We start from the raw sequence: 26,421 nt of genomic DNA on the forward strand, positions 1-26,421 counted from the left end.
TCCAAGCTCTGATTTTTCCATTTCGTAATTTCTATAAAAAAAAAAAAGAAAATATTACGTTGTCGATTGGACTCCAAAACAGAGTCGGGTTCGCAGGCATGTAGTCGCCGTTTCCTAGAACTTTTCGACTCCGTGTTGTGTTCACCTTGGTAATTAAAATCAGAGGGAAGACAGGCGACGCGATAACGTTGGTTTATTTACACAAGCGACGCGCAATGTGTCGCATGGCTGACTCATACGCTGTCCCGTCATGTATAATTCATGCGTGGGTGGATGATCGTATACCTCAAACCGCGGAACTATATGTCTTTGTTTCGATCTTCCTCTTCGAAACTTGGGTGTGCTGCGAAACTTCCGTGGCACGTGCAGAAAATGTCCGCCTTTTGACGAATATTTCAAAAGGTTGGGGGGAATTGAAAGTTTCATCCTACTCGACCCTTTTGTGCATCCAGGACACCTGGGTCGTTATAGCAACTCGCTGTCTCTATGATTCATTCCTGTTCGATACTTGTTTCCTGCTTAGTCTATATTTGGAGACAGGTGAAACATTGTTTGGCTCGATTGGTGGGGGGGAATTAAACTCGATCGTAGTGCGAGGTTTTGCTTCTTGATCCACTAGGGATACTACTCTACGGATATTTATTCCTCAGGGGCCGTAGCTATGTTTAATCGTGGCTACGGTACGGGTTCAGCGATCCCGAGGTGCCCGAGCTATAAGGGGGCTAGCAGGTCCACACAGGTATGAGAGTTAAGAGATACTGAAAATAGTATTACCATTTTGCACCTAAATTAGAGATCCCTGTCGTTGGGAAGATCGAACGAGGGCGTTATCCAGCGCGCTGGATCAATCGGCCGCAGCACGACTTTGTGGATTAACCCAGCGACCATGGCTGGAAGTCTCCGTTGCACGGATGCGACCACGATTCATAGATCGATGCAGCGAGCAACGGCTCTGGGAGAATAAACCGCAAAACACGATGCGGGGAAGCCTTGTGCTCGTTCCTTTCGAACAATGTTGTAATGATACATGATAATAGGAGGCGAAACGTGATTACCGTGCTTCTTAACTCTTCATCTGTCATTCAAACGTTATTTTAATGAATGGATTTTCATCCGGCGGTTCCTACGTTGCGACGAGAACCAACCGCGGAACAACGTCCTCGTTTAATGCTATTGTCGTGCCTGCACACGCATTTTTCCTGCCTCCTACGAACGACCGACCGCGATCGTTAAAATGTTCGGAGTTGCTCGGCTTTTCGACGTTCCGTTCTGAATTATTGCCGAATCTGGTTCTGGTTTCCAGCTACCTGGACGCGTTCACCGCTGTTGTCTTTTTTTTCGACCGGACTTTCGTGTTTTCTGGTGGATTTTTGAACTTGGCAGAGTTAGGGGAATGGAAAGGCGGAGTTTTCAGTTTGAGAGCTGTATCGGACGTAGTATTCGTGGTGGACTTGGGAACTTAGTTTCGGAAGTCTCGGTAGTTTAAATAATCCATATCGGATGTGAGGTCTGGGTTGAGTTTACTAGATCCATTATATTCAATTCTACTGAAACTGGAATTGTATTAGGATCCATTTGCCTCGGGTAAAACTCCATCGAGTACCACAGGAACCTCGAGAGTTGCGAGAACACGAGCCAGGGAATTTCTGCAAATACCGAGGTAACCAATCTAATAGCCAGGAAACTCTTATCATACGTTGCAGGCCTTATCGATCCCTCGATCAGTTTTCATTTGTAACGACAGGCACGCTTGTTGCAAAGTGACTCTTTCACTTGTTAGCAGAATGCAGCGAGCAAGGTTTGCTTTCGAGAGTAGCATCAAGTACCATCGTGTTCAATGAGCTCGGAGTTACTCGGAATACTATGAGCCTGAGGTTGCGCTGCGTTCTACAGAACACGTGTGAGATTGTCTACATTGTGTTTCGCGGTTATGGGGTCTCTTATATAGCCTGCGGGGGGGAAATCGACTCTCAGGAGTCTGCAATTTTCCGTAGTTGCATGGATTCGTAGTAGACTTATATTGCGACGAGATTTCAGCGAATAATTTCATCTGTTTAAGGTCGTCTGCATTACGTTCTGCTAGTGTAGATAATCTGCATAGTGTTCTTTGCATCGAATTTTATCAGTCTAGCGATATCTAGTATCGAGTTGTACAAGTTCACAGTCACCAGCCATTGCGTCTGACTAAAGCGAGTCTCCCTGTATGAAATTCTACCGGCCTGTGATTGCCTGTATTGCATATCATGAATCTCCAAGTCATCGGTATTCATATCGATGAGCTTGAGTCACTTCTATTGTATCCTACGTTTATAACGTTGTTTACGTTATACCTTACGGGTGTAGAACCGTTTAGTTCGAAGTCGTTTACGCTGCATCCAACAAACCTAACGTCCATCTTTGATATCCGATTAGACGTATCCAGAATCTTCCGTATCCTGCAGCACGAGCGTAAAATTTCCACGTGCTCTGTCCACGGTTCCCTGAAATCGTTTCTCCCAGGTCCTCGGATCGCACGCAGCCAGCTTGGCCGTGTTTCTGGGTCGTCGGTGTCGGTTGGCGCATGTTCGGGAACTTGTCGGGTCTGACGAATGCCGCTGGTGTGCGGCCCACTGAATCCATGTTATCGGTGCTAAGCCCACGGGGACACGGAAAACGTAACGCGCATCTAGTCGCGCGTGCTTCGAATGCCGCTCCTTTTTATTCCCAACTTGCTCCGGGCGGGTGAGCGCGATGTCGCAGCTCGTTGCAACCGTGTAAACGAGACGCAATAAAAATGCATAACGCCGACCTTGACTCGGATGCGACGAACCGGATCCCAGAACCATGAAATTATTTATGGAATTCGCTTGGATGAAAGAAACGCGATTGTTTCCGTCGATTCCACGTTTTCGCCGCGGTTTTCAATGACGCGCGGCGGCCATTGCGATTTCTACCTAACGAGCAGGAAGCGGGGTAAAAAGTGTTCCCGTGTTTTCAGCGTGCCGCGAGTGTAGACGCTGAAAGCCACTAACGGGGCAACGATGGTATCGAACGTTTTTGTTAGGTGATTCCTCGCGTGGGAAGTATTTCGCGGAATCATTCATTGAAGGATTCTATTGTTGCGTGGATTCTGAAGTTTTTGTTTTTGTGGCAGTGGAAGTATTTAGAACAGTGGAGTAAGATACTTGGTAAATAAGATACTTGATCGATTCCGAGAAGGCAGTGGAGAGCCTCAAAATGAAAAGCGAGGGAAATTGACGTTAGGAAACATCGTGTTCCTTCTTTAAGTCCTAAAAACAAGATACTTTCACCTGGCCTTACAAACTAAAAAGTGCAATATTCATCTTTAGAAGAATATAAATAGAAAATGGCAGCAGAGGTCTACGAAGCAACTCGATATATCCATGCGATCGAAGAGTAGAAAGAAACCAGGTATTATATTCCCAACGAGCGTGAAACTACATATTCATTTGTATTCTTTCCCCCCCTCGAATCGCATTATTTATTACAATCGTTGTGCCCACAATGGAGCAATTTATCGCCGCGAAGCGACGACCAGGGTCGCGTTTTAAACGGTTACATAACGGACGACGAGGTGTTTCGGTATCGTTTAGGAATGCTCGGGTATAGAAATCCCGTGGGTCGACCAACAGGACTCGATAGGTAAAAGTCAGCCTCCTTTGCGTGTGTACGGGTTGCGCACGACTCGTGCAGCCACTAAGTCATTCGCTCTCCGTGCACGCGTTGCTCGTATACGCGCCTTGAATCATCGGCATCGTAGGCGACAAAGCCGCTTAGCGTGCGGCAACGATCATGAGTCGGGGAAGAACACCTTACACCGAAAACGAGATGTTCTAAGAGGATTCGATGCGAGTATCTGCATCTCGAGTATTCCTGTTTAGGTAGAAAATACGCCGTGGGTTCTTGGAAAACTCGAGATTATTGTTTTCCGTTGAAGCACATCCAAAACAAAACTTATGAGAGACTAGAGGGTTTATATTAATTATATCGTATTGAATTATTATATTTATTACTGTTTGAAAAATATTCAACGGGGACACTGCGATCAAATGAAATGAATTCCAAGGAAGTTTAATCAGTAGATGGCTCGATATTATGAATTATGAAGTACGTCTATGTTAATATTCCTCTGGAGTGTTTCGAAATTCTCCATCCAAAACGAACAGAGATATGCAACCTTGCTCTAACTTTCTCCATTTCTTCGTTCAATTTTATTTTATTTCTTTTCCTGCTGGGAAACGCAGACGAATGGAGCCTTCCGAAGTCGCTCTAGGAAGAAGAAGTCAGAAATTTATTACGCGCGAAGCTCCTGTACGCCACCAGGAAGTGCAAACGTAAAATTGAAGCGGTTCCGCGAACCAGTTTGAGGAAAAAACGGGAATAAGAGGGAACCGTGTGCCCCGCATGCAACGGTGACTAATGCCCCGCATTCCTACGTTAAACAGTTCAATGGGTGCAAGTGACGTATCCACGCGGAAAAGCAGACGCGTAAGTCACAGAATCCTCCGTAGCGAAAGAAGCCACGAGCTCTCGTTGTAAACTCCCCGCGACGTCCTGCTCTATTATACATGTAGATGTTCCAAGAATTGGAGCGACGTCCGCGGCAACGTAGCGTCTTCCTCGCAATTATTCCTCGGCTCTTGGCGATCGTAAAAAGCAGATTGAATAATGCGTGTCAGGCTCGTATAAGGACAGATCGTCGGTGGGATCGGTTCTTGCGGGGAGACTAGTCTCAACAGAGTCTATGGCGACCTGCGTCCGAAAGAAGAGCGACCTCGACTGGCTGTGTTTTTACTGACTGGCTGGGCTTCGTTGCTAGGGAATTTTTTAAGTAAAACGTGGGGAAAGGATTGAAGATTATAAATTCATTTCAGTCTATTCGAGTATTCATTTTAGAAGGGAGGTCTTACACCTTTCCAGGTCTCCGTGTATAATTGAACCCTTCGTGGGATGGTGTGACGTATAAAAGGATTTTTATTTATTCATAATATTATCCGAGTTTAACTGATTACGATCACACACACTACCATCGCCTACCGTGATCGATATTCTTCCAGTAGATAAGTCTGGTAATAATCTCCACGAGCGAAGGGTACATCTTAATTAATAATTGTACGACATTTGAGCCTGCAATCATTTTCTGAAGCAAGGAGAACATATCTAAGAAGAAAACCGATACTTGAGCCTGACTGATTATCCTCGAAGTAAGTGTACAGAATTTTCCTAATTAAAAATGTCTAGGATCTCATTTAACTCCGAGAAGAAGATCTCGACAGCATCCAGCCAGTGGAAACGTTTATAAATGGACAACTTTGAGGACCATTGCTAATAGTCGCGCGTAATTTGTTGCAGAAATGAAGAGGTCGCTGTTAATCCTGAGCTTGCTCGCGACGAGCGTGTTGTGTTTACCCAATGGAGCGCCAACGAGTGCATGCGAGGATCTCGTGCCTCGTCATCCTGGGAGCGCGAACCAGGAAACTTACCCTCCTCCTTACCAAGTTTTACCGGCTGCAGGACAAGGCAGAGTCCGCTTAATTCTGGGAAGTCCTCAAGGTCTCGCCTACGAGGGCTTCATGATACTCGCGCGTGACTCCGTGACTAGTGAATTCGTCGGGGAATTCGCGAACTTACCTGACACAGCACGAACCATCGAGTGCACGCCAGGTGTGAAGGTGAGGGCATTTTGTGGTTGGACTTCTTCAACATCCGATGTTGTTATAGCTAATCCAAAAGCACCAAGATCCGTAAGTTCCGTTGCAGGCATATCGGGCTGTCGTAAAGAAAAATACAAGGAACAGTCGTTAAATGATCTCAAGTTCCTCTCGAATGGTATTTTATTTCATTAAGTAATACTCCAGAGTAACGAACGCATTCCTGAATGTTCAATATTGGATTAATTAAAGCATCCAATATTTCCCCGCGGAGCCACGCGTCTTTTTAATTTACCTTTGTCTTTATTACGGTTGGCTTACTAAAAGTAAGCCCGGTATCTGTAACAGGACAGTAGCCAATCCCTGTAACGGAACTTACGGCAGAGCTAGATGTAATACACGCTAGCAAACGCGTAAAGTATGCCTTCGCGAGACTAACGACGTCCCTCAGTCGACGATTGGAAAGTCTGATAAATCCGTATAGGCGTCCCCATAGTAGAAAATCCTTATGATCATAGTTAAGGACCTCAAGGCTGAGGTGCTGAGGTTAGTGATTCACGTGTCGCGCGTTTCACGAAGGCCGTGAGGCTGCGTTTTGCCAGCCTATTAAATGTTTTCCTCGTTTTTGTTAAGAACGCGGTGACTCATACCAACACGACCAAGAAGCATAATCTAGAATTCGATTGGGAGGCACCTGCTGACTACGAGGGCACCATTGTCTTCAGGTAAGCAATTGGAGTAGTTGCACTCTGATCAATTATGTTTTCTTTCGTATCAAATTAAGTTCCAATAAATATTTTTTATTAATATTGCAACAACGAATGGTTGCATTTCAATATAGGAATTCTCTTTTGGATCGTAATTAACTTTACGTAATATTCCAAATGTATAAAATCCATTAAAAAATGACTAGAAAGTGCTGAATAGGAACTTGCACACGTCCATAAATAATTGTCTCCGCTCATGCATGACTCGGTCTTCGCGATAATACTTACATTTGCGGGTTTATAAATATTATGCAACACTGGACGCAATTGGAAAGTCACACGAAATTGAAGTTGAACGAAACGTGTTAATCCTGTATTGCATAAAATGTCAGGAGCCCGTTAAAAAAAAACCCTTGCAGAAGTTGACCAAAGTATTAGCTAAACAAGAAATAATTTCTCTGTTGAAAGGTGACCCCCTAAAGTCACAATTTAAATTCACGTATCAATAATTTTAGATCCAATCCCCCATAGCCCAAAATAATTTCTAATAAATATATTATGTCACTATGTCCATTAAAGACTGCGTATTAAATTCGAAGTAAATTCGTGAAGTAAGGAATCTGATTCTGTTGAGTGGGCCTGGGATTAAAGTAGATCCGTGTTGATTTGGTAGTTCATGCTCCAGCAAATGCACCATGACGACACAGTTGTTGGGCGTGTAAGGGGAATAACTGATAGGAATGCGGAAGCAGGGTGAATCGAGTCACGAAAATCAAGCGCGGGCGTACTTTCACATTAAATTCGCTCATAATCCGTGTCAGCCTGTCACGACCTGTTGGATGTAAAGGTCTTCCAGTTTCAGTACCGCTTTAAACTCGCACAGTTCCCTCGTCTCGCGAACACTGTTATTATCAATTACAACGGTTTGACCAGTGATGAATTCGTTATATAATTTATATCTCCATCGCGTGAAATTGCTTTATTCCCTCAAGAAGAGATCCGTCTTCTCATTGGACGAGCAACAAGTTCATTATTCGAAGATGTATCAATATTCTCCAGCGTCTCATTTTCCCGCTGTTCTTCGAGGATTTAAGCGAGTAGTATCGATCCAGAGACGATTCAGAGGTAATTAAGAGATATTCAGAGAATCACAAATTTTAGGGAATTAAAGACGATTATACAAATGCTTCTTGGGCTGTGATTAATCCGAAGGGGTGAATCACTGAAATATTCTCAAAATTGATCGAACATGGAATCGCTTGGATATAGAAAAATTTCGTAAAATTCCCTCTATTCTTCTCCATTTTATCAAACTGGAAGAAATTGTATTAAGCTGAGGTTGCGGCATTTTTAATTATGGAAAAAAGTAGGTCGTAAGCATTAGCTATTCTTCCTTTCTCCCAGGGAATAAAAGATTCTTTGAAGTGTCAGTCTCTACGAAATGAAATTTACTTTATCCCGTGGAAATGTTTTCGGTAGTAATTGCATGAATATGGGAGAGCACGGTTTACAAACGCGATGCATGATATAGGAATCCTTGAAGCATACTTTTTCCATCGTGCGGATGCCGTGAATCCTGTGTCGTCGCGTAAGTCATAGCACGGCATGAGTTTTTATCTGGATTGCAGCATAGATCGAGGTTTACGCAGTAGTCAAAGCTGTTGATTTTTAGTTCAGGGTGTATCTTTTATACGAAGAACATTTATGCATATTATCCGAGTAAATGATTATGTTCCATTTCGTATTCTAAAAGAAAAAAACATAAGCATCTACTACTTAATGTTTTATAATAGAAAAGTTCTCGGTCACTTACCGGCTTAAAATAGTTAAAGAAACATCCGAAAGCGTGTATCCAGCGGCGAGTCGCGGTCACGATTAATTGGACGTTTAATTTCTGGGTCGGAACTCGGTCTCGGGAGCAGCGTGGATATGGCACGCGCGCGTAAACGCGCGGCGATCTGTCGGCATATGAATTACGATTAGTAGCGTAGCGCGTGGCAGGGGTTTACACAGCCCCGTGCACGGAATACGGTATAAAGCGCGTAACGGTGCGAGAAACGCCGGGGACATTCGTTATAAACTTTTCCGCTCATAATCGCCGCCGTGTGGCACAGTTATTCCTGAACGGTCAATTAATACGGACGCTGGGGGCCCCAACCTATTAAAACTTCACCAACTTCGCGCCGATAACCATAAATAACCGGTTCGACGTAAATTGTTCTTCGACTTGCGCCGGGATTCGAACTTTCCCTCTCCCCCCGGTCAATCGAAACAGATTTTTCAACGTTGCTCCGCGGATCGTTCGTTCTCGACATTGTTATCTTTTGTTCCCACGCCTGGACGCCGATGGGTTGCATCACGACGAATAGGAGGGCTATAATTCATACACTGGACGATGCAACGATAGGACAGCATAGTATTTGCATTTTGTAGCGTTGAAATGGTTAGCCTGAGAGTTTTTCATGTGAAGTTTCTTTAATTTATAGGTGTTATTTGCATCGAAGAAAACACTAAGGCCAATCGCACACGGGCGCAACTTATCAGTTTCGAACCACTCTGAAACTAGTTGCACGTGACCGTGGATTTAGGTAAAACAAAGATAGTGGATTAGGTAAAACAAAGAGCGCAAAGTTCAAATCGGTCGCGCCAGTGTGCGTTCAGCCTAACGCATTTTCTCCAGTTCCCTAGTTTAGACACTTTTTAGTCAAGATTTTCTTCTCGATGCACATCAAATATCGAACATTCAACGCACAAACATTCATCCTTGACTATGTAGACTGGCTTCGTATGATGCATTTCCACCATTTCCAGCAGTTGGTTCGCGTCTGACGCTGAAGTTCCCATTTCCCTTTCACCGAGCAGATTAACCCGTGACTCTTGCGTTCACTGATCCGTGGCTCTGATTTCTTCTCGTAGATCCACCTTCGCCCAGGACTATAATACGTATTGGGTCGGCGTGGAATCGCCAAGGCTCAACGTTAACAAACGATCCATCGAAGTGTTGACTTCGTCCACAACGTCCACCACGAGCAGAACCACGACGACACCCTATTACAATCCGACCGTCCATTACGAGGTAAGTATTCCCCGGTTACGTCCCGACCGATGATCACGAAGCAAACGTGCTTTTCACACCCGATAATCATAGCCACGGCGGTGATCGGCCGTGCTACGAAGACAGACAAAGTGAAATCGAGGGACAATCGAGAAATTTGATTGAAAAATTGCAAGTAGAGTGGAAGACAGACAAAGTAAAATTGAGGTTTGATAATTGGTGATTTCATTGATGAGAAGTAATAAACAGGGGAAAATTCACCTGCGATTGTTCGTAGGATACGTTGATAAATGGTTGTTAGAATATTTATGAGTCGAAAGTAAGTTCATATTTTAACGAATATTGCCTCGCGATGCACAGTCGCATGTATTATGCATGTACACATGCGCACGCTATGCAGTTAACTGGAAATGCATAATTTTTGATGGCTTGGTACACGCTTTCAGTGTTATGGTTTACGTACTTTCGCCGTTCGCCTATCGCTGGATCAAAGCGTAGCTGTAATTTTTGAAAGCGTCAGACTCATTTTTCCCAGAATTTTTTTTTTTTTTTTTTTTTTTTTTATTAAAGCGATGGCTTGCGTGAAATTATTTATATTCCTTCCTGGCCTGGTACAAGCTTTATATATTTACATAAGTGGGATAGTTGCGCGACAAGTCACGAGCAACTGATTTCTATTTTTCGCTGAAATTCTATCTGCTTGTTTATTTTGTTGTGCTGTTAATAGAATGCTGGTAACACAGTTATCCAAGCGGAAAGTATCACACTAGCAAACCGATGCTTCGTATTTAGTTATTCCATTCAATATATTTTGTGAGTTTATTTAAATGCCGAATGAATTATAATCAATTTCATTTGACACGTGTATAGTTCTCTTTGATGTTTCGAAATTTTTTTAAGCGAAGTATTTATCAGAATTTCCTGGAATTCTTAGCATTCCGTCTTCACCTTGACGGTTTACCTCGAGCATCATTGCAAGTATAATACATTGAAATGGAAAAAAAACTATCAAGGAGTGTGATCTCATCTTCGTCAGCTTCTTAAAAGTCTTTCGCAATAATTAACGCGATAAATCACGGAGGATCATCTACAATTATGCTAAGGCACACATTGTGTAACGATTCGCAGGTTTGCTCGCATGCCATAACCATAAGTAATCGTAAATAATGACGTGTAAAGTCTTATTTGTCGACGAATCGTTCCTGTTCCATACGAAACTCTTAACTCGACCCGAATCGCGACTATCAGATTTAATTGCCACTGGTATTTAACCTGGCAGCGTAATCGCGGCAACTAAACTTGTTGGAACGCCCGTTAGGGTTTATTGAAAAAATCGTTACCGGATTTCACGAGTGCGCTGGCGGTCGTTAGTACGGAAGCTTTCGTAAATAACAACTCGTACGTGTTCTTCAGACCAGTATAAACTTTCTTTGCACGAGCGTAAAATGTTTTCTCAATAATTTTCCCCAATCGACGGTGTACGCGAGTCGAAACTAGGGGAAACACTGGCCATCGAGATTTCATCTTCTCGACAATTCCCTCCTACGTCTTTCGCAATCATTAACCGCGGAACTTATGTTCGTCTTATCTTTACGGGATGAGAAACACCAGTTATGAATGCTGTTACTTCTGAGATATGTAAAATTCGTGGATTCTAGTTTAATGCAAATGAACGGCGCAGGAGCGTGCAGTGTGAGCAGCGATATAGAGAGAGAGGGACGTATTGCGAGTAGCGCAGGAAAATTACGTTTGGGGGAAAAATAATAGCAGTGGTTGTGATTGGTTGTCTAGATGATGTACAATTGCACTATTTAGGAGGCGATAATTATAGTATACAAATATAAGTAGAGATTAGTTAGTTATTCAGAACTATCATCTTATTTTATTCTTCGTAATATAACAATGAATAGCGTATTGTGACTTTATGAATTTATATAAAATAAAAAGTAAAAATCTGAGGTTCGCCGTAAGGTCGGTGAACGCATACTTGATCTTCTCACAAGGACTAATGATAATGCTTGCAATATGCTTAAATATGCTTGATCCCATCGCTAACTACAAGTCCAATAATGGCATCCAGCGCTCGCTGCACCATAATTACTCTGTTTCCCGAGGTGTGTCTAAGTTGAAGGCTGGTCATCATACTCTTCCTGTTAAGACAACGGCCACCGTCTTCCCCTGCCTGTAATTAACCATTCAGAGGAGATAAGCCGGCAGGGGCATGTTTATTTAAACGTAGTTACATTGTTCATACTCCGTTTCAAATGACGTGAACTGCATTGTCTAGAGTAGAGGTAGAAAAACTGTTAATCGGTGACGAATGGAACACTGTACGTAGCAATCCATTCGAATGGTTCATTACGCGAGAATTGTCATTTTTATTTAACGAATGATACACGAAACACTTGCTCTTTCTGGTCTAATAAAAATAGATCGCAATTGCATCGCGTTCGAACTATTTTTTATTTAACTCACAAATGAGCAGTAGACTCACTTTCAAAAGTCTATCTTAAAAAAAAGAAAGAACGACATAATTTATTATACTGGAGCAACATACTACCGAATTTTCAATCCGTATAAATATTCAACAAACAGTATTTTTAACAAGCACTGTAATTTCTATAGTCAACACCGACCGTGCAAGAAGAATATTCTTTTCACTTTATCTTCCCTTCGTTATCCGACATTTTTATTCATATAAAAATCATGTCTGTTCCTCGACGAAGGTTTTACTGGGTGTCAACTACGTCGCATGATGAATGAAAAGATACAGGTCGACGTCTTTTTTGCGTATCGTCCTCATTAACCGGTCCACTTTCGAAACAAGATCATCGTGAGAAACGCCATCGCGCGAACGAATCCCCGTCCCTCGGTTTCTCACTTGGAAACTTTATTGAGGAGTTTCCCGAGTAGGTCTGAACTACTCCATTAAGCTGCTTCGACGCAAGCTGGTTATGCACACGGACGCATACATCGGGAAATAGGACTTCTTGCGTCGGGGATATCTTGGTATTTTCGATGAAAATAAATCTCCGAGAAATCTCGCGCGAGTTCCTTAAGTCTGATGTACGTTTGACAATAAACGCAATTCGATGTGAACGATCATCCATGCGCTTGCTAACACCCAAGTAACACAGATCTTTGTTTCGATGATGGAAAGTGGAGTGACTCGATTGTAACTTTGTCTTTTCTTTAAATTTTTGTTGCTTGGTTAATCGAAGCTTCAAGCCTCCTCGTAAATAAAATATACGCGTTGATTAATCGTGTATTTTGAGAGAATATTTGAAGAGTATCGAGTAAAGAGGCTATGAATCACACGAAAGCTTAGAATTATGTTTTCGAAATATGAATAATATTTACCGTGCATGGTAATTATTGATAACGTCGTATCAGCGAGTGTATGACAACATACTAATGAAGGTTACGTCGAATATGTATCTTTTAAAGTGCCAATACTTTTTTTACTTGAACGAAGCTAGAATATTTATTAGAAACAGGGGGATAGTTCTTTGTGACGAACTATTTAATTGAGAATCGTATGGACGGAGTCTCATCCTTGAACGAACTTGGGTTTCAGCCAAAGGATGGAGACGATTCTTTGTACGCCGAGTGCGGCAAAACGAAGAATTGCTTTGGTACACCAGCAGGTTGCGTGGAGGCCAAAAATTGCATAGCAGTGGTCACCGTGCTTGTTCGTGGCGACCGCTATCTCTTCGAGCTGCAAGCACGTGACAGCATGTATGTCGCCGTTGGTTTGTCCGACGACAGTAAAATGGTAATTGTTTCCTTATATATATATAAAAAAAAAACACTCATCGAACATCACGAAACGTATAAATCATTCTTTCAACATAAGTGGATATACAGGTTGATCTCCTAAAGCTTTTGACATTCGATATTAGAATTTATGGATACTTCGGCTCGAAATGCTTAAAATGCTTTTAGCGCTTTTAACGCAATATTTTCAAGACTTCGAACTTGGACAAACTATCAAGAAACTAATACTTTCCCATGTGTAAACTCGAGTAGCCTCATTTATTCGGACGTTGCACGTAACTTAGCTTCTGAGAAATGTTTTGCAACGATCGCGCTAATCGAATTTGTGGGTTTAGAGTAGAAGCGCAACCTGTAATCCGCGTAGGTGGCTTGTAATTTCAATAAACCCAGCGTCGACGATTGTTTAATCTTTTGTCTCTCGTGCAGGGCGACGACAGCGTGGTCGAGTGCACGAACGAAAGAGGAGAAATTGGCTTACACATGTCTTGGAACTCTGGAAAACGTAATACGAGGAAACCCATGGTTCGTACCCTCCTATTTCAACGTTCTCCACCGATCGGAATATCATTTTCGTTTCCGCGAGACGATGAACAGTTGGAATCGCGAGTTTTGTTCGTTTATTGTTCGATGATAACAAACAGAATATTATTGGATTCGTTGATATACCACGGGCAGGCATTGTTCGTCCTTGCGTATTCCAACGAAGTTTAATTAAGTCGCGGTATTATCTCCAGCCGTTTTGTTACGGAGAATCTAAATACAGCCGTGTTCAAATTTATGATCAGCGTAACAAGCACACCGGAATCGATGTTCCCCGTGTTGTCGATTCGCTGGTAATTAGGTTCTTCAAACAGGGGAAAAATGATACACGAATATCGCAGAGCTGGGCGAGATTCTTTTTCAAATAAAATTTCTTGGTTATTGCGATAAAATGTCGCCCATCTCTGTCGCGGCATATCGAGGCCATCGTTACGCGAGCAGGTGAAATTAATACGATTCAACGAACCCTGCGGTGATGGTCGACTTTCGCTAGTGTGTAACATTGTTACCAATCGATCCCTCGTTGGAAGCGATTGCGTCGATCCGCGGTTTGCGAGAGGCCCACGCGACCTTGGTCTATTTGCGATTTCCCTTGCAGCAGGATGGTGCCGTTCAGTTGGAGTCGAGCTCCATCAAGGATGACGTGATTTCCTGTAAATTTTGGAGAGAGAAAACAACCGTCGTCGAAGGCCGCGAGTACGACCTCGTGAACACGCCGTACAACCTACTGGTGGCCGCTGGCAAATCTCTAAAGAGTGCGTAACCGTTCCTTCTCCTATTAAATTCCTTTGGAAGGACTCGCGACACTCGAGGCTACGTCGAACGACGTTTCCTTCCTGTTTCACCCGAAACTAGTTGTTTAACAATGTCGCGTCCCGAGGAATGGCAACTTTAATCGCGTCGCGAACACCGTTCAAAGTAGCTGTTTACATTGCTGGGGAATATAAGTTTGAGATTTAAGGGGAACAAAGTTACAGGGCACTTTTTCTTATTATCTAGGCTGTGTTACGAAGCGAAGTCTGTTCGGAGGGTTCAGCATTAGTAAATGGAAGCACTTATAAATATAGAAACATTAACTTCGTCCTCCGTGAACCATTTCCAAAATAAACAAATAAAACACGAAATAAACAAACTATTCGAAAGCGGCGCGCGTTTGATTGTCCAGGTAACGGCGTGGGCTTCCACGACACTGCCTACGACGCCAGCGGGGGTGCAAAATTGTTATCCGACGTCGGAGGTTACACGACGGCCAGCAACATCCTGATTCGCTTGCACGGCGCGCTGATGCTGGCGTCGTGGATCGGCACGGCGTCGATCGGTATCCTCCTCGCCAGATACTACAGGAAAACGTGGGTCAACTCGCAGTTGTGCGGAAAGGACCATTGGTTCGCCGTAAGTATCCAATTTTTCGTGAAATTGCGCGCTCGAACGCGGGATCCCGAAGATCACCCCTACGGAGAACTAATGTTCTCGGGGTTCGTGCGCGATGGCCGCCTATTTGGTGGGTCGATGGCGGCTGTCCGTGAGTCCATGAGCTCGGGATCGGGGTTAATCGGAGGAACCACGAACAGAAGGGCAGTTTGATAACGTCACGACGTTGCCACGAAATTAACCGTCGACGCACGGACGTGCCATATTGGTAGCCAAACCGTGGATATCGAGTGCCATTCAACGCTCTAACGAGTGAATTTTATTTTATTTTAGGAAGGACCTTGTTTATTTTTCTACGTATTCGCGGATTGATCGATGTTTCAGCCGAATTTACAGACCTATTGAAAAATTGGCTAGAGTCCTCGTAAAGTTTCTTAACTTCGATATTTATTATTAAACTTCTAGGTTCATCGTTGTTATACATTGAATAAAGGAACTTTTCACTTGATGCAGCCAACGACCGGCTGAGGTACGATTTCATCCGAGGATCATCGCATATCAATTATTTTGCGTAATCAGATTTTGATTGGTGTATTTCAACGAAATTGTAAACGAATATTCATTCGATAAGACGCGCAGATAATTATCGGCACATTAATTACACTTTGTTATCGAAAATGCGCATCGAATTATCGTTGCGGTGCTCGATAAACGATTAATTTAATTCGTCATTGTTCTGCGATCGAATGTCTCGTTTGGACTATTCGTAGCTTGTATTTACTTTTTTTTATCGTGTTTGCTTCTTTGTCTCTTTTTTTTCCAAGACAATGTCCCACTCGATATCATCGGGAACTCGAGTGTCTACACTTTGCGGAGGAACACAAACTTGGCTTACGTCCAAGGATAACATTGAACTTATCTTTGATAGCTCCGGAGAACACTCATACCTTGGACGTGTACGAAACTTCTTTGCAGTCGTTCATTTGTTGTCTCAATTATTTACAGGTTCTTGTAGGTCGGTTCTCGTTCAGGTTGACTTTTTATTCATGAAATATTAGGCGTTAATCATGTTCATTGAAGATACAGTAAAGACCACTTAATATTCATTTTAAGAGTTGTCTGTTTCACTGACTGAATAGCAACTATTTTGAAACCTATGAAAAACAGAAATTTAATAAAATACCCAGGCACGATGGTTAAAAAACACTGCCCCAGTTTGCGATCTTGACATGTTATTTTTTTTTTTCCTGTAATCAATATTGCATAGCATGTTTTTTTTCGAACCAAAGTGGCACAGGTTCTTCATGATACTGACGTGGTCGATGACGATAGCCGCGTTCGTGATAATATTCGTCCAGCTGGGCGAATGGAGCTCGGAGGTGATACACGCGTCCCTGGGGGTGGCCACCACGCTCTTAGCCTTCATTCAGCCCTTTATGGCAGCCGCGAGACCTCATCCAGGGGCACCTCGAAGACCTCTATTCAATTGGGCGCACTGGTTCGTTGGAAATGCGGCGCAGATTTGCGGCAGTAAGTTCCACCCCCTAATTCTGCGGTGTTTTATGTAAGTTGTCCTGAAATTAGTGGTCAGAACTTTGGATACCCATTATAACACTCGTCGGAGATGGGCTAAACATTCGAATGGTGACGAACGCAATAGAAGGAACGTATAGCGGCGTATATTTCATAAAATAATGAAATTTGTATTTCTCCGCTTCGAAATATTTTATACCGTTCCAAAGACTTTGTTTTTATTTATATACGAAAATGAGCACGAAAGTGTTGGTAGACGTGGCTTTAGAATCGAACAGTTCTAAAGAACAATTTTATTTCATCACAGCACGTGTTCCAAGCGTTTTGCGCCCATTTCGATGCATACCTCGACACGTTTTCTCATCGAACTTCGCACACGCTCGAGAATGCAAGGTTTTCCCTTATTTCTCGCCAAGAGAAACTCACATAGCGATCGCTACGAAAGAGGACACTCGAGTCAACCGCCTCGCAATATGTGTCTTCTAATTCGTCAACTATTGCATTCGAGGCCAACGTTTGCCAACACTTTTTTTGTCGAGTCTTTGTCGACCACCCACGATTATCCAAGTGGCCTATCTTAAGAGTCACATCCATGTATTCTTTTTGTTTGTTATTGTTTTATTCGTTCCACGGACAGTGGGTTAACCACCGCATTGAAATTCCTTTCACAGTAATCGCAATTTTCTTCGCGGTCCGTCTGAACAAGGCCAAACTCCCGGAATGGGTCGACTGGATTCTGGTCGCCTACGTGGTATTCCACATTCTGACTCACCTCATCCTCACGGTAAGGACGATATTTGATATTTATAAGGCAAAAGTCCCGTATACCTAGCCCGGTTGTATATTTTACCCATACGAGGTGTCCCATTTCTCTCTGTAAATGGTAATCTCGAGGAGTACGTTGAATTGAACAAAAAAATTGAACGTATAGAGGGACATAGGAAGTGGGAGGAATCGCTTAAATCTTTTACCCGAGATATATATGCATATACACACACACACATATATATATATACCAATAAATGTATCCATAAATGTATATATATACATTTATGGATTTGAATTCAAGTCGTTAATAATCACGGTTAAAAATCGTCCACCGCCGGAATGTCGTAGCTAACGGATCTAATGAACGTTTGAACGTTAACCGAACACAATTCTAAATTTATTCCGTCGCGAATGGGCAACGTTTCAATGCAATTAGCCAGACATTCTCTTCGAAAGTGCGCGTTAATAACAATGAACGAGTGAGTTATACATTATATTCAAAACATTTCACTCCCGACCGTACGAACTGGCGTCGAAAATCGGCCGCGATTATGCGAGCACGCGATTTCGAGCTGCCAGAACAGTTTCGTTTCGTTATTCGTTGGATATTGTTACGCTTGTGACAAAGGCGATCGACGGGTGAATTAATTTATTATAACTGCAGCATATTTAACCGTGGTCCCTAAAGTGATAACTTTGATCGCTTGATTGATCGAACGTGTGCAACCGATATCATATTTTATGATGTCATTTTAGAAAATTTGTGAAAAATTAGAAACCAAGAAGACGAAAAGAGAAATTGTTGCGCGAGTGTGTGTGATGGAAAGAATGGAAGACCAAGAAAGATGAACGAAGGTAGTTTGGAATTGGATGCATGTTGTGAATGGTGGAAAAAAGGAAGATCGGATAAGAGGAATTACTTTCCAAAGTGTGACTGAAGAAAAGAAACATAACTCGTAGATAACAAAGTATCGTAATAACCCTGTTCACAAGGTCCAAATAAAAAATTTGGTTACGCATTGACTGGACATGAACGTATGTTATAGTTCGTGGGATGCGCCTCGGACGTGCAGGCCAGTCAGAGGGTGAATTCATTCCCCATGAAAGACACCCACTCCCGTAGCTCGATGGTCCATCCGGATGCGAGACAGGATGCTCCCGTAAGTTTCTAGCTAATAAGAATCGGCGCGATGTGCTAGGAATTTTCCCCAGCGTTCTCATTCTACATTCTGTTCGACAGCACTCCGGGCTAAGGAAATTTATCTTCGGGGTGTACTTCGTTGTGATCGCCCTGTTCGCCGCGGCTCTCATCGTCATCACCGTTCTGGCCCCCATCGAGGACACGTGGGTCTCCTTCACCAACACCATTAAGAATTATTAATCTCCGTTTAATCGACGATCTGAAACGACGGGATTTGCATCGCCTGAGTCGCGCTAGAAGTTTCGAACTGCCGCGCCGCGAACACGTTCTCGAGTCGCTATCTTGTATGCAAACGAGTCTGAAAGTGACGTAAGTCATGGTCTGGAGAACTATACGCGCGAATCGTGCGACAATATTGTCCGACCACGTCCTGAAACCTGGAAAGTCGCTTTGGAAATGGAAAATGGTGTCGTTGGTGTAAGTAGCGATCGCGCGAACGTTGTAATTTGTGAATTATGCTCTTACAGAGTGGCAGAGATGGGCAAAATTTTGATGTGATTAGGTATCTCGAATGGAGGAGCAGAAGTTGGAGAAAAATTTGTCTTTGAATCGTAGAAGGAAATATTTCACAAGGGATGGGAAAAGATTCGATTATGCGGGCGAATAAATCGCTGTTTGGTGAGATTATTGCTCGAGTAACATTTGAAAATTTAGACAATAGCGCGTACCAGATCTGGTCCTGAATATTATTTGAAATTTCATTGATGTAACAAATATACTTCATAGAAGTTCTCTATCTAAACGTCTCTAACTTTTAAAGAAGGTTTCGATACGATTTATATAAATTATAAATGCACAAAGAATAGCAACGATATTAAAGACAGAATGAAAGTGTTATGTTCTATAGAAATATATGTATATCAACTTTCCCTCTGTAAATGACGAATAAACTTTCACATAGGGGAATAAATTCGTTGCAACAAACGATAGCACTCACCCATTTCAAAGTTTATTCGAAATACGCGTGTACTCGTTATTTCAAAATTTATTTGAAACAAACGCATACTCGTTACTTCCAAATATGTTTGAAAAACGTAGCCACCGTCTGGATCGAGTCGATATTTCAGTTATTTTTCGGTATCGTCGAGGGGAAATAAAAGACTGAAATATGTTATTTCAACTACTTATTTCTCATTTCAATTTCAAATGAAATTTCCACCGGTCTGGTACGTTCAATTTTATATTTCTTCCTCTTAGACTGACCCGAAAACATTTTGATTCGATGAACGCACAAATTCTTCGCAGAAACGTATCCCGGCCAAAAATACCCGACTTAACTACAAGCTTACATCGAAGTGTTTATATTTTTCTTTTCCTTCATGGAACGTCATTATCTTGTTTATAATCGCGATGTCGTTCGCGAAACGCCGTAATATGTTCTTCCTCTAGATTACTGTAGAATCTAGAATCTCGTTCAGAGGTCCGTCCGCAAGGTGCTTTTATGTTTAATTAAACTTAATTTGTGCATGTGGGAAGAAAATAATAAAGTAATTCTTCTGGCGTTCACAAGCAACTTAATAATAAGTGTTGACAGGGGGCTAACATTGAACTCGCATAACCTTAAGAACATTTTTGAATATTCAGACGCACATATACGTACACTATATCCTTTTTCTAAATTTATGCAAGTATAATATTAGCTTTCTGTAACAATTTATATGCGTGAACATTACTGGTGGAGAATCGAAGATCGGTCTAGACATATTTGAATAATTTATATAGCGAAATATAAATGAACCAGCTGGTGGTGGCCAGAAGAATTATTCTATCGCCTTTTTTACTTTTAAGTTTCTTTATTTCCAGCAAGATATATGCAGAATCTATATTTATGGTAACGTTTACAGTATTAGATTTCATAACGTATATTTGATTTTTACACATGTTTAGATATATTTTGTACTACGATCGACGTTGTACCGTGTAAACCAGAGTTTCATGGAGCATCACGGGATCGCGCTTAATTAACTGATATAATAGTGTTATTTGTATGTTATTGATATTGTTAATAAATAAATATATATTTACGATCGCACATTGTGCAGAGAGTAATATAATTCGGTACAAATACTTCTGTGTCTCGTTTTCCATAATGATAATTGATCATCAGGTCGAACCTGCCACTAATATTTGATGCAAGACAATGCTTGGATCCACGCTGTTTTTAAAAAAATTCTCCTTATATCGATGTTTCCCCTGATCCCCAACTTCCTCGACGTCGTCGTAATTTTATTCCTTAGCCAGCCGCTGGAAGATTTTCGTCGCTTTCAGTTTTCCATCGGAAAAAGGATTATCCGTTTATCGTTACGGTCCTACAGAACGAGATGGCGGTTGAACTCGATTAACTGCAAGAGGCAGTTGTTAATCGGTTTAAACAGAATTTGAATTTACTTAAGCGAAAGTCGCGGGCTAAGCACGCTACCGATACTTATTTCTTTCGCATTAAAAGTCCTTGTATCCCGTTAAACACCCCTCCCTCCCCCCGTCGGGCTCTATCAGATTGTAAATTTCGATTCGCGAATGCGTCGCCGGCGAACCCTTTTCAATCCTTTTGTGCACGCGTCATTGTCGAAACTGATTGTTAACTACAAATTCGAATTTGCCCGTTGATACGTTTTATTGTTATGCATATTACGGCACACCTGAATGGATGGCTCGTACGATTTAATGGAAAATCAGGCGCCCCGAGCCGTATTCGTTCCGTCCTTCGATAATTTCTTTTTCAATGGGAGTACGTGGCGGGAGAATATTTTTGTGTAATTGGAAATTATGCGCGGCTCAATTTGGGTTCCATTTTTCGGTCGTGAGACGGAGGACGAATAAATAAGAATTTTTCATTCGAGCACGAGTGCTTATGCGCACATAATTAATTAACGTTTATTTAGGTGTCTTTGTCGTATTTATTATAATTGTGTTCCACAGGATTTTTGTGACTGTTCCTCTTCTTATTCCTCTTCGTCGAAAATTTTTGAAAATTTCATTAAGGATAAGGTTATCAGAAGTGTAGCCCTACGTGTGACGAAACGAATTAGGATGACCAGATTCTGGACATCCTGAGCACTAGTCTGAAGAAGGTAGGTGAAAAAGGTAGGACAATGCATTTGCCCGGATTCCATCGCATGTGGTCGCTGCACGAGAGTGAAACAGGTAGCGACCATAAGTGCAAAAGAAACCACTCTTCCTCTGAAGTAGTGGTTCTCAATAGAAGCCACATGGTCCCATCGGTGGTCCACGACATATTTCTTGGGGGTCAGCAAGGAACACATGGCCGTGCAATCTTTTGAAAAATATTTTTTGTTTCGTTCATAACAAGTTAATTCTTTTTTTAATTACAATTTAGTTTGATCTTCCATCAATGAAGTTTACACTTAATCATCTATAAAATAAAGCACGCTTTGTTTTACACGAGAACAGCGAATTGTTTTACAAACTTTTTCGATGAAAATATTTATACATAATTTAAGAAGGTTCTCGATGAACAGTGGCGATATCGTGGCAATATATTTGTTTTTATTGTACTCTTTCTGTTTATTCTACAGTACAGCCCGTAAATAAACAAGTAGTACGCTACGATTTTTGTCAACAAACTGCAACTATGGCCCATTGAATGTATGCAGTTTAAAAAAATATCCATCGGATTTTAACCTACCGGAATGAAAAAGCCTTCGTTAGTTCTAGAAACATAAATAAAACATAGATTTTTCCATTTTTGAAATGACTAAAATACCTTCTTAACTCGATACGAATTTATTCATCACTTTCGTATCGTCGATACTCGTTAAAAAATTACTCAATCAAATTCAAATTCATCAGTATTTCAAAATGGCGTCTACGATACTAATTTATTCTTCTCCCCGACGAATCCAGAATTTGTATATTTCATTCGAAATAAAGTCTACAAATTTCCGGTGGAAACCGATTTTTCCAGGTAGAAGACGGTCCTGTGCTGCGATCGGGAAACAGGGGTGGAATGTTTTCAAGGGGTTAGTAACACGGTGAAAAAAAAAATGGCGGCCGATCGAAGGCGGTGGCGTTATGACGCATGCCGCACGGCGACGCTGAGCGTCCCTCGGCGGCGCCACCGTCGACCAACCCCCGCAGTTCGATTGGAGACACCGGCCGGCTTCGACGGCTGTTGCGGAGCTCCTTTACTCGCTCGGGTTCGCGTGTGTGCTAAACTCCTATTCGACCCACCGTACGTAGCAGTTTTCTCTCGAACACCAAACGTGACAATTAACCAACAGGTACGAACTGAACAAAGTGTTATCGCTCGTCACGCAGAGGGTAAATCGTCGCTTTTTTCATTCGCGTACGTTCTCTTCTGCCTTCCTTTCCTCCCCTACGCGATATTGTAGATAGTTTTCAACATTCCGGGATTGATCAGGTCAATTACGGTAAATCGACGGTATTAAAATTGTTATTAGATTATTACGGAGTGTAATTATCGCGCGTGCTTTTTCAACCCTTAACTACGGCCAGTCAGAGTTGTAGAATTAAAACTTATGTACGCGGGTTTCTTTGGAAATTATTTTAGTTTATATCGGCAGAGGAATATTCAATGGAAATATATAATAGTTTGAACGAACTCCTTTTCGTGTGATTTTGTGATATTCTTTGGATATTTATTTTACGTTATCACAGAACAGTCGATACAAGTCGAATACATTTTAGATGTATTTCAGAAACTGTTTCATTTTACGTTGTTGCATAACGTTCGCTGCGTCGAATTTGATCTTTTTGGTTTCGCGAACATGATTCTGATAACTCTGATACATTCAAAAACACTCCAAGTCTAAGCTATTACAACTGCATCAGAAATTTCTTCAAATCTATTTCATTTTATATTATTACATCGAATATAACCACAGTCGAATTGCTAACAACTCTGATAGATCTCATAAACACTCCAATTCTGAAATTGTTGTCTAACAATCAATTTCTCGTTCAAACTCCTATTTGTATTTAATTCCTGAAATTCTACAACTGTGTTTAAGGTCGATCGCCTAGCGTATTTTCGAGTCGCCCTAATGCTCAGCTCGCGTCCAGCGGTCAATTTCGTTGCTGGAGTTCATTATTCGATTTGTGCGTCGTAACATCGACTCGAACCGGGCTCGATTATGGTCATCGACCTCGGGAAAGATTAACGAAGGCAGAGAGTATATTCACCAGTCGCGTAGAGGTGATACGCGAGTTCGAGTCACCGTGTCGTGTCAAGGATTCCCGGTTGGATGTAAATAGACGCTCCTTTTCCTCGAATCGCGATCCTCGGACCCTCGCCGCAGTGATTGTTTTTGTGTGCCGAGTTAATACGCGACTCGCGGATTTCTTGGAAACACGGCACCGTTTAAATTACAACGCTCGCTGTAAGTGAAACAACCGACGTCACGTTCACCCTCTGGGCGTTCGCGTTTCTACGGTTTTTTTTTCCTTTTGCCTATCTCTATTTCGCTGGGAAAGCAATTCTTAGAATACGAGAACGTGGAACAGATGTAGCTGAGCTTCCGTTTCGCTGCAACGCTTTATTTGGGGAGACCGGGGTTTTGATAGGTGGTTCTACAGAACGAGAATAGGGAAAGTTTTAGCAAAGATTATATTATATTATATTATAAATAATATTTGAATCTTATTTTCTCTGAGAATTAAGTATTCTTGTCAAAGTCAATTTAAGAGTCAATTTAAAACATACAAGTAGTACAGTACCGGCTCGTCTCGTATTTAAAAAGAACGTATAAACTAGTTTAAATCGCAATTAATTTACTTCTCTCCACCAATTTGTATCTCTATACCTAAATAATCGAGTCACGATATATACAATCGCCTTACGAGCGCCAATGGAGTTACACCGGCGTCTCGTATCCGCGTTTCGGTTTTTTTCCACCCCCCCCCCCCCCAATTTTCATTTTTCGCGAAAGCGTGTATCTCTCTCTTTGAATCGAGCCGGGCGGTGAAATATGCATACCGATATATTGTTATGCATACCGTGTCGAGTGAATTTGCATCGGATATCGTCGGGCAAATAGAGACCGATCATTCGCCGACGGGTAACAGGAACGGTAAATATCGTAAGGGTCTCATTACACGTCGACTGAACGTTTAACTGCAGCGAATGTCAAAAAGGCTCTCTGGAGAGAATCCAACGAAGGAACGAATAAAAGGAACGCGACCATGCTCGTCTGTGCTCGTACGGTTAGTCACGGTAAAAATCGCGTTGGAGGGCGCACTGTAGGATACGGAGGATAAGGTTTTTGGTCGAAGAATCAGTTACTGTACGATGTAACACAGGTATCAGAAAAAAGCAAACAGTAGTATAAATAGGTCCGAATATAGGTGCTTCTAGTAGGTGATTCTTTTAGAAAAATTGAAAGTCACGTTACATTCTTATTGATAAAGCATATTTTGTGAAACATTTGAAAGGAATAAAAACTACAGAATTTGAATGCTTTATAATGACAATATCGTTCTGTTCCGTATCGTAGGTAGGGTTCATTTAAAGTCACACTTTTTAAAGATCGTTTAGTGTGTCTGATACTAATATCGAGCTACACGAACAGAAAAAATAAACAAGTAAATTCATAGCAGTCGTATCACTCTTGTATAATTATAACTTTTATCGTTGTTTGTTTGAATGCTAACAAAAAAAAGCATCGACTAACGATCAGAGTAACGATCAAAATTCTTACCCAACGATCACTCCGAGCCAACATTTTCCGCATGTTCTCCAACTGGTGGACAAGCGTCCACTTTTTGCTGTCGTGCAGTACTCGATACGTTCACCTTGACACGACACCTCAGCCCGTATTTCGTTTCATCGGAGTTTCGGTCGTGTTTCGGGACACTTGACCCGAGTGGTTTCGCGTTGTCCGCAGAAGAGAACAAGTGTTTCGCGTGAGACGTTAGTGTTTCCACGCGTATTCATTTTGCAGAATCGTTTCGAAAAGGGGCAAGTGTCGGATTCAGTGCGCGTTCGACGTTCGAGGGGTCCTCTGCCCTGAGCCAATCGATCCCTCGATCGGGACAAGTTCGGTTCGACTGTGAAATGCGAAAGTGAACACTGTCTCGTGGCCAGCGGGTGCATGTACATCGCAGGACGATGGCCGAACTTCGTGTTTGCCGGTTTCTCGTGATCCTCGCTTATTTGGCGGTCGTCTTGGTGCTGGGGCAGAACCCCGTCGAGGAGAAGACCACCTTCGAAGCTGCCTTTCAAGGTAAGTCGACTGCATTCGTTTAAGGTAGTTGTTCCGTGGATGTATTCAATGGAGATAAATATAAATCATATGAGCCTGTTTTCATTCAAATTGGCCATCCCAGTTTTATAATAAACGTACAATTTCTAACAAAGTGTAATGCCACTAGAACAAATATCTGTATTGTCCAAAATACTATCACGGAAGGACATAACTTTGTCATACGCGGAACGAGTCAGGTAAATTTGAAGACCGAGTCACATGTAACATTCATTTGTGCTCGTGTCTCACAGTTTTTAGCTCATCGAATTGGAAGTAAAAGCGGATAACGAGAGAAAATAATTAGCATATACGCTCCCGATGCAGGAATGATACATTAGTAACACGTTGCACTTACTGCTGCTGCATATGCAATCCATTCATTAATAATTTACATCGAACGGAGATATTATCGTCGTTACATCCCGTTCCAGTTGATTATTGGTGCGAGCATTTAAGTACAATAAGTATAGTCGCGGAAACGTTCGTATCGATTTTATTGGGTTTTTATCGGTCTGCAATGAGACAGTTAGACACATCGAGGATTTTTCACTCGGGGATGTAAAAGAATTTATTTTAATATTTATTTATTTTAAAA

At 42.0% G+C, this 26,421-nt stretch overlaps 2 protein-coding genes and 1 long non-coding RNA gene across 6 annotated transcripts in view; 2 read left to right on the forward strand and 1 right to left on the reverse strand.

Annotated features, from left to right (window-relative positions):
• LOC128879682 (putative ferric-chelate reductase 1 homolog) overlaps positions 1-20,635 on the forward strand; it is a 24,734-nt gene extending 4,099 nt beyond the window's left edge. The window contains exons 2-13 of one of the 2 annotated variants that reach the window (XM_054129063.1): positions 5,061-5,204; positions 5,353-5,672; positions 6,285-6,376; positions 9,275-9,434; positions 12,991-13,188; positions 13,617-13,712; positions 14,329-14,485; positions 14,896-15,122; positions 16,391-16,631; positions 17,306-17,418; positions 18,449-18,562; positions 18,643-20,635. In XM_054129063.1, coding sequence (XP_053985038.1) covers positions 5,355-5,672; positions 6,285-6,376; positions 9,275-9,434; positions 12,991-13,188; positions 13,617-13,712; positions 14,329-14,485; positions 14,896-15,122; positions 16,391-16,631; positions 17,306-17,418; positions 18,449-18,562; positions 18,643-18,783 — 1,857 coding nt within the window. In that variant the 5' untranslated portion in view covers positions 5,061-5,204; positions 5,353-5,354 and the 3' untranslated portion in view covers positions 18,784-20,635. The remainder of the gene's footprint in view (positions 1-5,060; positions 5,205-5,352; positions 5,673-6,284; positions 6,377-9,274; positions 9,435-12,990; positions 13,189-13,616; positions 13,713-14,328; positions 14,486-14,895; positions 15,123-16,390; positions 16,632-17,305; positions 17,419-18,448; positions 18,563-18,642) is intronic. The other variant, XM_054129062.1, reaches the window with a different exon arrangement.
• Positions 7,748-9,260, reverse strand: LOC128879695 (uncharacterized). The gene is made up of 3 exons (XR_008457677.1): positions 9,111-9,260; positions 8,172-8,316; positions 7,748-8,104 (listed from the first exon to the last, which is right to left on the reverse strand). It is a non-coding gene; the product is annotated as an uncharacterized LOC128879695 (long non-coding RNA).
• A 2,070-nt stretch (positions 20,636-22,705) lies between the features above and the next one.
• LOC128879985 (pikachurin-like) overlaps positions 22,706-26,421 on the forward strand; it is a 161,032-nt gene continuing 157,316 nt past the window's right edge. Inside the window, exons 1-2 of one of the 3 annotated variants that reach the window (XM_054129583.1) lie at positions 22,706-22,844; positions 25,524-25,805. In XM_054129583.1, coding sequence (XP_053985558.1) covers positions 25,691-25,805 — 115 coding nt within the window. In that variant the 5' untranslated portion in view covers positions 22,706-22,844; positions 25,524-25,690. Of the gene's footprint in view, positions 22,910-25,523; positions 25,806-26,421 lie in introns of all 3 variants that reach the window. The other 2 variants (XM_054129585.1, XM_054129584.1) reach the window with 2 other exon arrangements.

Source organism: Hylaeus volcanicus, chromosome 7 (genome assembly GCF_026283585.1).
Source record: "Hylaeus volcanicus isolate JK05 chromosome 7, UHH_iyHylVolc1.0_haploid, whole genome shotgun sequence".
In the NCBI taxonomy this organism is placed as follows: Eukaryota; Metazoa; Arthropoda; class Insecta; order Hymenoptera; family Colletidae; genus Hylaeus; species Hylaeus volcanicus.